We start from the raw sequence: 14,124 nt of genomic DNA, 5'->3' as shown, positions 1-14,124 counted from the left end.
CTAATAAATGCTATAATTCCCAGTACATTGACATAAAGCTTATTTTTGGGAGTCTCATACAGTATGTAGTGTACAGTAGCATTTGTCACCATAGCCTTTATATATAAAGAAGGTGGCCAGAATTATCCTAGCTGTTACAACTTCAAAGCCCGAAAACTGCTTTTAGATTGTTATGTGCTGTTAGATAGATTAGAACATCATGTATTAAATATTTACTGAACTACATTACCTATTATACAATTTTTAAATAAATCAGTATTCTGTGATCACAATCATATAATTTGTGACAAAGAATTTAGAATTTGAGAAATGTTCAGTGAATCAGTCTTGTGATAAGATGGCTCAAAATAGTTAGTTTCTGTATTTGGAAGGTTGTTTGTCATATATAAGAGTTATATTTAAAAACTCTTAAAATATTTTTTTCTAGTGACCTTAGGAGGATTTAAAACATGGTTGATACCAAGGAGAAACCCAGAGTTAATGAATTCTTAGAATCAACTAGCCATCCATTTCTAAACAATACTGCTGTTGGGTTATGTGCATATTTTTAAGACTGTATGAAATACTATTTCTATGGCAACCCAAATCCATTTAGTTCTGTTAGTTGAATCCTTTCACATTGTACCACAGAGAAATATGCATTAGACTGAAATCATTTACAGTAAGATGTTTTAGATCCTCACTTCCTGCAGTTTACAATACAAGTTTTATAAAACATCAAGCCAAGGTTGCCTTAAATGCTTTACAAATGTGAAAAAATGTTTTTCACATGTTTTTAAAAGCTGTTCATAAGGTTGTAATTATCCAGATTCAGTGGGTTTTGCTGCCTGGCATTGAAATACAGCTGCAGAGAAAAGTATAGACCAGCCAGAGTGCACTTACAGTACCTAAAAAGACCATTAAAGAGTTCATCAGCTATATAGAATTTTCAAAAAGCATAATAAAATTAACATTTAGAATTCATATCCCTTTGTGTGTCTCTACAAGAAATCACAGTTCAATTATGTCAACATTGGAGGCAATAAAAAAAGGAGTCATCCAGGTGATTTCTGGTTTAAAGGCTGATCATCTGCCACCTGAATTAAAATCCCCATGTCCCTTTGATATTCCAGCACTGACACAAACCAAATACTATTCAATCAAATCTACTGTCAATAAATTCCAGGCTTTTCTCTGAAGCTATCCTTGGAGTCCTGAACTGTGTTTTCAGTTGTTACTGCAGTTGGCATTTGCTTATTTTAAGATCTGACAGGTTTCCATCCTTTTCTTGTTTGGTTTTCAATGTTTCCCATAGTTTTTTCTCAAATCTGATGCCCCTGTGGTGGGATTAGAAGTAGTGAGCTACGTCAATCCTATCATTTATCTTGCTGCATTAGGAAACTGATGTATTATTCGTGTTCGAGCACGTTGGTGCATTTTAAGCCTCCACAGTTTTGTTAAAGCCTCCTATTATTTTAGGAGGACTTGCACTGCAATATGAATAGATGCTAACACAGATTGCACTTTTGTTTTGCAGAACAAGAATGAACATTGTTCAGGAGTTTCCTCCAATTGTCCTGTTAGATATCAAAGAGTATTGCTGTTGTATGTAGCACCTTGCCTTGAAATTTCCGGTTGACTTAAGATTCCTCTTAGGCTTGTAAAGATATTACACTATACTGTGCGTTAGAGATTATCAGCATGCCTTCTGTTTTGACTCTGGAGTTCTGTACTGATGTTCCATTGTTGTTCATTTCCTACTGTTTTTTTTTTTTGTTCTATTTAACTGTGTTTTATGGATTTACCCACTGATCATAGGCTGCTCTTCACAGCTGTGCTTGTACAAAAAACGCAAACATAGCAAAGGTGGGGAGCCAAGGGTAGATTGTTGGGAAAGAGTGGGTGGGGAACTACCCTTCTTCCCCCTCTCTCTTTTATCCATTTACCCTTCTCCACCATATTCTGAGCAGTCAGAACTGACCATAATGTTGAAGAGGCTGGAAAACTGCACAATACATATATAAAATTCTTTGAAGAAGGAAATGGACATACAGTATTCTGTTTTGATAGTGATTAGAGACAAATATAGGAATGCTAATTGTTAAATGGAGTGAAAGGCGTTTTTGTTTGTTTGCTTGTTCATTTCTGCATGTATAATGTGAGGCTCTTGTGATTCATTTAGAGTCATGTTGTAGAATTTCAATGACATTAGAGAAAGGGAAGCAAGGAATGCTTTCTGAGACACTGCTGTTCAAACAGTGAGATATTCAGCACGGTTAAAGAAAGAAAGATTTACTGCTGGTGAATGTTTTAACTCACCTGAGATTAGTTTTCTTAAAAATAGAAATACTTCAAAGTAAAAAACAATCATGTTAGAAAAAATCTTAATAGTGGTCTATCAAACTGCTTTTAAAATTTCACTATGGCACCTTTTTATTTTTCTGTGCTTGTGCTTTGGTGGTTAATTGTAGATTTAAACTATATGGGACCCCAATCCAGGGCAGCACAGTGGCTGCTCACAGGGCTGGGGACCCACAGTAGGTTCAGTTCCTGGGGTGGTGTGAGCATAGATTTTGTATGTTCTCCATATGTTCATGTGGGCTTTCTCCAGGTGCTCTGGTTTCCTCCCACAGTCCTTAGACATGCTGGTAGGTTAACTGGCTTCTGTAAAACTGGCTCTGTTGTGAGTGTGTTTGTCTGTGAAGGGCCAGGTAAAGGTTTTAGTCCATGCTTAGAAGAAAAGAGACATAACGTTTCAGCTGTGGAACCTTCAACAGGTGTCAGGTCTTCAGGTGTGTGTCCTGCGATGGACTGGCATCCCATTTCTAATGGAAATTCTTTAGAAAATATGTTAACCTTCACTGATCTGTTTATGATGGTTCATTCCTTCTCTTATTTAACAGATGCTTATCCGATTTCGGAAGTTGTTTACACCTGGACAGATGGAGCTGCCCAATCGGTGGTTGTGGCTGAAGATAGTTCAAGACTGAACCAATACCATCTAATCGGACAAACAGCAGGGACTGAAGACACCTATACAAGTCGAGGTTTGTTATGCTCTACTGAAGATGTCTATACACACAGTTTGAAACTACACAAAATTAACATTGAATGCAAGTACTGTACATATGGTTATCTTTAGAATCTGGGTCCATGCCAGCATGACAGCAAACATAATTTGCCAGCTGTCCACTCGGGAAAAAAAAAACATGTCTTATCCCTACTTTGAGCCGTTGGAAATCTAGGGTTAATCCAAATGCACGGTCATAGTATTTGAGCATTTAGAACATGATGTCACTTTATCGGGATTGGATAACGTGTTCTGGACACGTGGGATATAAAGACATCTGCTTAATTCTGTTACATAAATCAGTAATACACTTTTGTTTCTCAGAGATGAAAGGTTATTAAAGATACAGGTTTCTCATATCAGTGTGTGCTTTTATAGTGCATGCAATTAGACATGTACCTAAGTTGATTTTTTTTTTCTATTAATAAATTCTTTGCTTAGGACTTTACCAACATCTTTAGACATAATGATTTCTCATTGTAATTGTCTTGTAACATTCTGTTCTAGTTCTTTCCTTTCTTTTCTGTGGTTGTGCTATGCAAAATATGCAAAACCTTAAATGGTATATGAAAGTACTAGGAATTATTTTAATATTTTGTATAGAAGGCGGTACAAATATTCTGCACTTAAATGGCATGGGTAAGAAAGTCTATCTGACCTTTTGTACATTATCACCAACCTCTGACAGGATTCAGAACCTGCAGGGTTTTACTTAGCAGCCCTAAGCTGAGGTATAAACCCTCTTTACTAAACTAGGAAGGGATAAGAAAGAACTTCAGGATCAGAAAGTGAGATAATTGAACATTTTGACTACCAAGTACTGTAAATTCAATACGTATAGTAAGATAAAAAGACAAAGCATACAAGTTAAAAAAAACAAGACCATTCCGGTGTATATAAATTCCGTTCTTTGAAATTGTAGTTATTTACTGTAAAGTAGAAAAACATGACTCTCAGCAACATATCTTTTTTTCCTCTGTGTATCCATTAACATTTGATGCTTTAATCCCACTGACAAAAGGGTTTTTAAGGTAAGAAAAAGATACACGTACTCACCAGTTAACCAACATGGCTGCGTTGTTTTCGGCAATAAATGGAAGTTCGCCATAAACACTGAAAACCCTTAGCAGGAATATCCAGCAAATGTACATTTTCATTCCTTTTAAAATCCCATAAGGCTCCATGCATCAAAACCAAACAATCCAGATTTATACTCCTCTAATGGGCATCCCACCGTTGAATAAGATTTGTGAGTATTAGTCATTGGTGCGTGTAGGGAGGAACCCACACATGGAAGACATTGTGGTTCTAGGACTACAGCTTAGAAATCAGAAAGTTGGTTCTGGTCCTTTCAATCCCCTTCCAAGTATTTTATTTGCTTTAAGCCATTAATTACCAGTTTTTAACATCAAGATTGTATGTCCCTAAATGAATCTCGTCAGGAAGTGAAGCAGTACTCTGCAGCGTGGATTTCAAACTGCAGGATGCAGATTGTGACAAGGGATTAGTGAGATACAAAAATCCGATTTTGCTAGGAGAAAGCAGCAGTCATCAGTGGATTTTCTGTAGTTTATCAGACTCTACAGAGGAGGGCTAGAAAGGATTTTTTAAAAGCTCAAAATGCAATCTTCAGTTGGTTAACAGAATATTTTCTCTCTCTCTCCCTAATGTTTCTTTCATGTTTTAACTGTCACACTCTTGAGTTTGAAATACATGTGTTCAACTAGGTAACCTTTGTTTTAAATATTATTATTATTCTTATATGACCTGAAAATTGTAAAAAAAATATTTGTTTAAATGTTAGTTTATATATGATATGGCTGCACTTTATAACACAGCTTTCTTTCAGCACCAACAATTTCTGATTCCCCAGTTGTTACCTCCTAAGGGCATCCTTTACAGAATTTGAAATCCCCATTGAATTTAATTTCGCTGGCACTGTCTACCTAAATGTTTTAATAAGCTCCCGGATTTCTAAGGGAATTTGTTTTCTCTCATCATTTTTCATGCTCTATTGGACCTGTTCTTTTCTCCATGCTGCAACTATCGAGTAATTTCCTCGCTCCATTATTTTCAGGTCAATACACTGTTATGATGGCACATTTCTATCTGAAGAGGAAAATCGGTTACTTTGTCATCCAAACATATCTGCCATGCATTATGACAGTCATTCTGTCCCAGGTTTCATTTTGGCTGAACCGAGAATCTGTCCCTGCCAGAACTGTCTTTGGTAAGTATTACTATTACTACTGTTCATACTAGTACTGTTACATCTACTGTAATACTACACTGCTGTAGCTATTTTTACTATGACTAGTTATAATTAGTAAGAGTAACATTAGTCGTGTCTAGACAAAGATGATGTCTGCAGAAGCAGCAGTATCTTAAGCCAGTTTCTAAATCATGTTCAGTGTTTATGTTGTACTATAAGTCAGTTGCAGTGATTCAATTAATAAATCTACATGATGCTGTCTGTGCATTATTCATAATAATGGGTTAACAGTCATGAGTCATTTTTAAAGAATGGCAAATCTATTTCCAGATTTCAGCTGAGGTTATTACAGGGTGCATTCTCAAATACTGTATTCTCACTGTTTTCCTATATTTCTAAAAGTTATTTCAAAATGTACTGCACTGTACCCAATCATATTGTTGAAGCAGCTATCCTGGATTCTTTTAAGAAATGGTTGGATGAAGGCTTTGGATCAATTAGCTACAAACCTGTTAGATCAGGAAACAAATACAAAATACCTGAACAGTAGCTAGAGACTGAATGGCCTACTCTCCTTCGTAATCTTTCGATCAGCTTACAGTATGTCATGTCAGTTTTGCTGGCATTATGTATTAATTAAACACATTACATTTCTTTTTCAGGAGTAACCACTGTCCTTACAATGACCACACTCAGTATTAGTGCTCGCAACTCACTACCTAAAGTTGCTTATGCCACTGCAATGGACTGGTTTATAGCAGTGTGCTATGCTTTTGTCTTTTCTGCATTAATTGAGTTTGCTACTGTCAACTACTTCACCAAACGAAGTTGGGCATGGGATGGGAAAAAAGCCCTTGAAGCAAGTCAACCTAAGGTATAGTTTAGTATTAAATTCTCTCTCCATACACTAGAAAACAGAAAATGTATGTTTCTGTTTATGTATAATTATATTGAGTAGCTTACAGTAGTTTGGTATCTGAAATTAAAAACAAAATAACTTATGACATTTGTGTCAGATATGTACTTTGTTTTCAGGTACTGCATCTGAAGCACAGCTGCTACACTCCAGTAATTATGAACCCTTATGTGGTTATGTTCATTGCATGGAAAAGATATTAAATTCTGATTATTCACACATTCTGATTATCCTAATGTTCTTCCAGAATGCTCCACAAGGAAGTCACTCGCTGACATTATTCACATGTACAGTATTTTAAGACAACGGTTTTCCCGGCTTAGTGTGAGAATTGTTTAAAGTAGGTTTACTCCAGTACTTCTATTACCATATTAATTCAACTGTAGTTTGTTTACTTTATGTTACTCTTTTTGTCATATACAGAAAAAGGACCCCTTGGCACTTTCAAAGAAACCGAACAATGCATGTCCGACTGGAGGAGTTAGCTACACGCCAAACATCACAAAGGATGCTGTTCTTTCCACTATTTCAAACAGCACGTCGGTACAGTTGAAACCTGCTGAAGTAAAGGCACCAGACCCTAAAAAAACATACAACAGTGTCAGCAAGATTGACAAGATGTCGAGGATAGTTTTCCCAGTGTTGTTTGGGACTTTCAACCTAGTATACTGGGCCACGTACCTGAACCGAGAACCAGTTATTAAAGGAGCCGAGACCCCTACATAAAGTGCTTCTGTTTACAGTTCCTGAACTTCAGCCATATTGTACAACAACAGGATTGCCATAGAAATTGATGCCAAGCACTGAAGACTTACTCTAATCAAGTTTGGAGAACCTTACTTGTTTTCTTAAGTTGCATGATCAAAGCTATATGGAATAATATTGCCATGTTTGCCTTGACGATTTCTATACTAATATACTAGATTTTCTTAAAGAATGTTGCATTTTATTCAACGCAGCAAGTATTTTTATCATTGCAAAGTAGGAAATATTCTTTAAATCACCTGTTTAACACACCCAAATAACATTTTGCAGTAACAGTCATTAAAAATGTTGGTATGCATTATGTTACAAAAATGAAAAAGATCCAACTGCAATACAGAATAGTTTTGTTTTATTAAGGTTTTAATGACCACAGAGTTTATATATTCACATATACTGTAAAAAGGGCATTTAAGAGTGGATTAGAAAGTCATGTGAACTAAGATTACACAAAAAAACTTTTAAGAAGTACAGTAGCGACAGAAGAAGAATGGCCACACAATGTTTTGCCTATATTGTCAGATTTCCATTCTTGCAAGCTTTGATTGTCACATATTGCATCCAATCCAAGAAATTTGAAAAACAGAGGGAGCTAAAAGTTTATCATTGACATTTTTACAATTTTATTAAAAAACAAAAGCAAACGATTTCTTGATTTGTTATATCTAATTTTAAGATTTGGCTTTTTAAATTAGCAAAAGTATGAAAATAAATTCCCATCAAGTAAAGAAAAATGAAATGTTATAAACGGAACAAAGAAAAATAATTTTATATCTGATTAATTGAGTGTACAGTATATCACAGAACAATGTTTTGTACTTAAATTCCAAATCTTAATACAGCCGACATTAGAGGTGTTGCGAGCTGTCTTACCACTCCGATGACGTCACCGCCCTTCCCTGTGAATAGCAGGGACCACAGCCGTCGGGCTGCAGGGAGATTTCCCTTTAGCTCAGCTGGCTGGGTCCCTGTAGAGTGATGCCGGAGGCCCAGGTTCAAGTCCCCAGCGGTGGGGGGCCAACCTGAGGCGGTAGCGGCAAGGGCGCATGCCCACGTGAACCCGAAAGTGCTACATTGGTTTCAGCAGTGGGATGGGATAGCCCTTCGCCAAGGACGGCAAATTAAGCAGGGGAGAGTGTAACTCATACGGCCGACATTAGAGGCGTTGCGAGCTGGCTTACCAGCGCGGTGACGTCACCGCCATTCCCTGTGAATAGCAGGGACCACAGCCGGAGGCCCAGGTTCAAGCCCGCAGCAATGGGGGGCTGACCTGAGGTGGCACTGGCGAGGGCGCAGACCCATGTGAACCCGAGAGTGCTACAGGACAAAGTAGGAAGAACCTATAAGAGAGATAATGTACAGATTATGCAACAAAAATGCAAGCTACTGCGTATCGTGAGCAAGGACTGCATTATATTATGTATTCAATATCTAGATGAAATTTAAGATTTTGACAGCTAAACCTGAACGTATCGCTTTTTATATCAATTCTTCACTATCAATAATATGGGATTGTTTAGAATTTAAGTCTCAGTTTTTTTAACTGTTGTACATTTTTGCTTATTTCCATATAATGTAGATGCAAGTTTAAATGATTTTCAATTCTGTGCAGTTATTATTTTTTGCTCTAAGTACTGTAATCTTTGTGGTACTGAAGCTGGTTTTACCTAAAAGTATTCTATTTCATTGAAAACTGTGTTCTGAAACTCATGAAATTTTACATGAGGAAAAAATCAGGGGAAAAGGTCATGTTGACTACACCAGCCAGATGGTTATTGAGAAAGAACCAACATATACACATAATAGTCAATTGTTTTTTGTTAATCTCAACAAGTAGGGTTCAGCTTCATGTCAATCAGCTTCGATATAGTAGTCTATGATATGTTTGCGTGTAACAGCAGCTATTAACCGTGCCAAATTGGGAGTTCAAAATAGTGAATTTCGAAAGAAAGGAATATGAAAGACTTTTACTGTTGAATATGGATCTAATTTTATTTTCCAGAAGTTTGTCTTTGAAAAATTACCTGGAAAATCAGAGTAACCAGTATGCATGGTGAACTATTGTAATGACATTTTGCTGGCTGTATGTATCAATGATTTGGACATACAGTACAAGAAGTGCTTCACTTAGTTTTGTATTTTCAGTGGTTTCAGGTGACAATTTACCCAGGGTTAATTAATTTCACACCAGTAAAGCACTACTTGTTGATGAAATCCTGTGTGATGCCAAGCTCAAAATTGCAAATCTGAAGCATACACTACATGGCTCAGAATCTATACTGTAGCTCTTGTTAGGTACAAAAGAGCTACAGTAAAATTAAAATACAATGAAAGTGAAGCAGAAAAAAACTAAGCCTAAAGCATGAAGAAAAAACTTAAAGATGCTCTCAAAGTTTTAAATTAAGAGTGTGTAAGTTGAAAAGTGCATCTAGAAGCTTGCTTCACCAAAAATGTTTTTGCATTGTTAATTTACGGTAAGCTGATGTGCAGTCCATTTTCTCTAACTGTTACTAAAGCAATAAATAAAATGCTTGATATATTTCATAACTAGGGTCTTCAGTTTTTTAAAACAAAATGTTTCCCCCTTAGCATTTGAGTTGTGCAAGACGAGCTAGAGTTCTTAACTACTTTGTATGCCATTTCTTCCAGAGGCATAATGATAAAATGAATTGATTGAGAATTGAGGCTTCCATTTACCTTTTCAAAAAAACGTTTTATTGATGTATGTTTTATGTATCAAGCCCAGGACATGTCATGTGAGCAAAATAAGAACACAAAAATTAAAATGATGTAACCTGAGCATATCCCATGTTTTATTTTGCTGGATGTTTTCAACACTTTGCAGGTGAGTATGTATTATGAGGAAATCTTTGTGCTGCAAACTATCCCAAAAGGAAGAAAATGGGAAGGTTACTGAGCTGGAGAGTTATCAGTTAAATATGTGCACAGTGCAAATAAAGATAAGGTCAGATTAATCAAGAAACAACTGCCAAGGATTTCTTAAACCCTGTCTGTTCACCCAAGGAAATATTTGGATGACCGCCCCAGCATCATTAGTCCTTTTAAGGGATAATGTTGGAAACTTAACAGCACAGTACGGTTATTCATAATGGACCTACAGTAGGATGTTTGACACAAGCTGGAGCTGAATGGAAACTTTTCTTTTTCATTGTGTTCCTGTGGACAGAAAAGCAAAACAACTTTACAGTTTCTGTTTTTTTTTTTAATGGACCTACAGACTTTCCAAGTGGACTTTTGGACTAAGAAGTACTTTATCATGATTCTAACATTATGATCGTTTTCAATACAAGTGCATTATTTTTGTTGCCATGAAGAAATGGAATGCTTTATCGATTTCCCTTTGGATTATAAAAAACAAACACCCCGACCCGAATGAGTATGAGATGGAAGGAATACAACACTGTTTACTTCCTGCAGTGTGAAAGAAACATCTTAGACCTATCTGTTTTTAAAGGAGCTACTTCTGCCAAACTTGTTATTTATCATCCTGTGAGCACTTACTGTGTACTGCAACCTAAGATCTTTGTGATGGCACTAAATTACTGCATCCCTGCCTTTTTGCTGTTTTCTTGAAAGGTTTTTAGTCTACTGGACAGAGTGGGAGTGAATTATTTTGTGATACAATCTTCTGCTGTGTTTTGCTCAAATATTTACATTTCCAATTATGTCATTTTTACATGTAGAACATACACGGAGCCTCATATCTTCATTCTTTTGTGAAATCTTCCTTTAAAAATGAATCTTATAGTTCATGAAGCAATGTGTTTCCATATGCTGTTTGTGGTATTTTTCTGTGCTCTGAAACTTCGTTTTCCACAATGGCAGCCCATTGTTAGTTGAATAATATTAATATGTACTGTACATATAGTAGAACCTTACACATCCAACATTCAAGACATTATGTTATTATGGTAGACTCCAAAAACTTTCATATTCACACATTTCCAAATTATAGTGAATATCAGGAAGGAGCCCTGTAGTAAGACCTTAGGAGTTTAATGTATGTAATTTAAATACTGCTTTTATGTTTTTTTCAGTAGATGCTCCTATTTCTGTTTAAAGACATCGGGCAAGAATTGGCTATTCTAAATGGTCTTTTTCCCCATGACAAACTAAAGTAGTTGGTCATTTAATCCTGGCCTTATTTTGGCTCCTTTCCTGGTATGAACCCCAATGAGATAGCCAAGATTCCCACACACAGAATGAGATGGTTCCATCTGCAAAATCTATATCTTTCTGCCTTTCACAAACCAAAGGCCTGCAAACACAAGATATTAAGCACTTATTTTGCAAATGTAACATTTTGTTTATGTTTAGTTTTGTTTCCCTTTTTTCAGCCAATTATCATATACAGTAAGTGGTGAGGCATCATTTTTAATAAAGAACAACTGTTTTTCACGAAGTGATTTTTTTACGTATCTTTTTGGTAACCACTTAAAGAGTAAAATCATTCAGCAAGTGCATACCATACAGTGTGAGTTTTGATCTGCCTGATACTGTTTCATAGTGGAAGAGTCACTACAAACACATGCATACACACAAACAGTATATACAGATTAGTATACAGTATAATTACACAATTAATCCTTTATTTTAGAATTATATGGGTGCCACGTACTGTATAATGATTAAGTTTACTCCAAAAGGTGATCACTTGATATTGGAACAAATAACAGTCCAGGAGATTGGGTTGCCAATGAGATAAATGGGTTATCAAAGAAATAAACCAACTTAAAGGCTTTTGTGTATGATGCATGCAGTGTATTTACAGTGTGACTGCAGCACCTCCTTTCCAAAACCTAGCTCATTCATCAAGCACATTCTTGATGACGATTAGACGTAGATCAGAAGATATTCAGCACGCTGTCAAATACTCTGAGTTCTGTAGCAGTACACGAAGGACGTACAGTACCTCATCAAAAATGTATTGATGACACAAAATTATTTTAAATGTTGTCAGTCGTTTTTTTTTGTTTATTGTTCCTTTTTGTTGTTTCATTATTCTCACCGGGTTAAAACACTATACATACAACACTATCCGGACCTGGTGTCACTAAGCTGAATTGTGTTCTGTACCCTGCTCCTCTGCAACTTTAGAGTTAAACATCTTGTGGTACAGTAGGTGGCGCAGACGTTTCTTTCATTTGCAAAATGTAACAAATGCTATTCTAGTTGATTAATCGGCCAAATTAAACGAAACACCGTGATAGGAAACAAGGTATCTAAGCTGACACCCAAACGAGTACACGTTCATCAAACATAATTTGCTATAAAGGCTAGAAAGTAATAAACATCCCGGAGTAGGTTGCCTGAAAGTCCAGTTTATGTATATTATCTCGAAAGCATTATCCGATACAAATTATTTTCCTCTGCAATCGTTAATGAGATCACCCGAAAACGAAATGACGCGCTTTCGGAGAAGCTCGCTCCTGAAGATGGTGATCCCCGTGAAATAAAAGACACCCTCCATTTGCAGATTAGGCAGTGGCATTACTCCAGTCAGCCACAAGAGGTTAGCCTGCCTCGCAGCTCACAATTTCAAGCGGCTGATTAAGCAGCTTTCTGTTAATAGATAGACCACCAGCACAAGAGATGATCCGGCTTTACAAACAAACCTCACCGCCCACCACATAATTTGCTTGTTCCCACGGAGAAATAACCTCAAATACGGCGTAATCCACGTATCTGAAAATGGTTTTAGAACAGGAGAGAGTCTTCCGTTAAAAAAAACCCCATTAAACTTCGCCATTTTTGCAGTTCTTTACCATAGATTTCCTTTATTAATAGCTGAAAGCCCAAAGGTAGGTAGTGGAAATGGGTAATATGCAGATATCAGTCATATTCCTAGTACAGTTATGACCTAGTAAAAATGGAAGGCGCCCAAGGTACGCGCTAGAGTACAGCACTGATTCCACCGAGAAAGTGTTTAATAAACGCAATGTACTGTACTATCCATGGTGCTGAAGCAAGAGCGTTTTTTTAATTGCAGCACAATTTCAAGGAGTGCAAAGGAGGTAGATTCTTGAAGTGATTTATATAATGATGATCCCTGGTAGAGAAGAACAAGAGACTCAGATATTGCACTTTCGGATCTGATAACGAAATGCAGAAATCAGTAATTTGGTTCTAGAATATTCCAGCAGAAAGATACTCTATAACATGCGCTTTTTGGCAAAACAATTTATTCCATTTCAGCGGCGATTTAAATGTATTGATCACGACTATGAAACCACCTTTCCTCTGTGCAAACGAAATGTACTGTACAGTACTTCATTGTCTGTTTCATCCGTGGAGCATGAGGAATATGTATGCTTTTTCTCTTACTATAAAGATACGGTTACATAAAGCAAAAAAAAAATGTAAGTACCAACAACAACAACAGCAAAAAAAAAAACAACAACAAGAAATATTCAGGTTTTGGAAATTCCTGTTCGAAATAATGTTTTGCAACATAATAACTATCCCATTCACTTAATCTTAAGGAGACATAAAATCCTAAGACTGAAACCCTGCACCAACGGTAAAGTACTTAACAGTAAACTCATTCACAAATTTATTGTTTGTAGCTCTATACTGTGCATGCAGCTACTGTATGTTTCCAAATATGTTACTCTAGTTAAAAGCATTGGTATATACTGTACTTCTATTTATAGAAAAACTGGTTATAGGATATTCATACCTGTACCCTATCTAAATAGAAGCTTTAGGATAAATGATACTTCTAAAGCAGCACAAAAAGGGCTACACAATGTCTTGTGTTCTTTCAGCCTGCCAGATTTGAAAGATAAACATAACTGCAGCTGTTTGCTTTTCCAGCAACCTATAAACGAATTTATTTGCATAGTGATTATTTGAATTAAGTGTTGAATCTATTAAATGCATCTCTTTAAAATAAATTAGCAATAATTGCTAATCCTAATTACAAAATTGGGAGTAGTAACCAACTAAAACAAAACAACCTTGAAAGAATACTGAAGTAAGATTTTTTTTTGCAAGGCACTCATTCAGGTAAACAAATATGCTGAAATCAGCTAATTAACTCGAGGTACAGTGTATTCTTACCCTACCTACGTTTTTATTGACACCCCAGCCTCCATAAACAGCTTTCCAGATACTGTGAGAATCACTCCAGACTAGACCGTGGGATGTTGAATGGCAATTTCA

At 36.3% G+C, this 14,124-nt stretch overlaps 2 protein-coding genes across 8 annotated transcripts in view; one reads left to right on the top strand and one right to left on the bottom strand.

Annotated features, from left to right (window-relative positions):
• Positions 1-4,559, bottom strand: part of gabrb3 (gamma-aminobutyric acid type A receptor subunit beta3) — a 111,876-nt gene extending 107,317 nt beyond the window's left edge. Inside the window, exon 1 of one of the 2 annotated variants that reach the window (XM_015364320.2) lies at positions 4,106-4,559. In XM_015364320.2, the coding sequence (XP_015219806.1) occupies positions 4,106-4,233 (128 nt within the window). In that variant the 5' untranslated portion in view covers positions 4,234-4,559. The remainder of the gene's footprint in view (positions 1-4,105) is intronic. The other variant, XM_015364322.2, reaches the window with a different exon arrangement.
• Positions 1-11,362, top strand: part of gabra5 (gamma-aminobutyric acid type A receptor subunit alpha5) — a 29,758-nt gene extending 18,396 nt beyond the window's left edge. For all 6 annotated transcript variants that reach the window (XM_069178725.1, XM_015364326.2, XM_015364324.2 and 3 more), the window contains 4 exons: positions 2,883-3,026; positions 5,127-5,279; positions 5,924-6,135; positions 6,601-11,362. In XM_069178725.1, coding sequence (XP_069034826.1) covers positions 2,883-3,026; positions 5,127-5,279; positions 5,924-6,135; positions 6,601-6,903 — 812 coding nt within the window. In that variant the 3' untranslated portion in view covers positions 6,904-11,362. The remainder of the gene's footprint in view (positions 1-2,882; positions 3,027-5,126; positions 5,280-5,923; positions 6,136-6,600) is intronic.
• The last annotated feature ends 2,762 nt before the right edge of the window (positions 11,363-14,124 follow it).

Source organism: Lepisosteus oculatus, chromosome 15 (genome assembly GCF_040954835.1).
Source record: "Lepisosteus oculatus isolate fLepOcu1 chromosome 15, fLepOcu1.hap2, whole genome shotgun sequence".
In the NCBI taxonomy this organism is placed as follows: Eukaryota; Metazoa; Chordata; class Actinopteri; order Semionotiformes; family Lepisosteidae; genus Lepisosteus; species Lepisosteus oculatus.
This window is presented reverse-complemented; position numbering and strand designations above follow the sequence as displayed.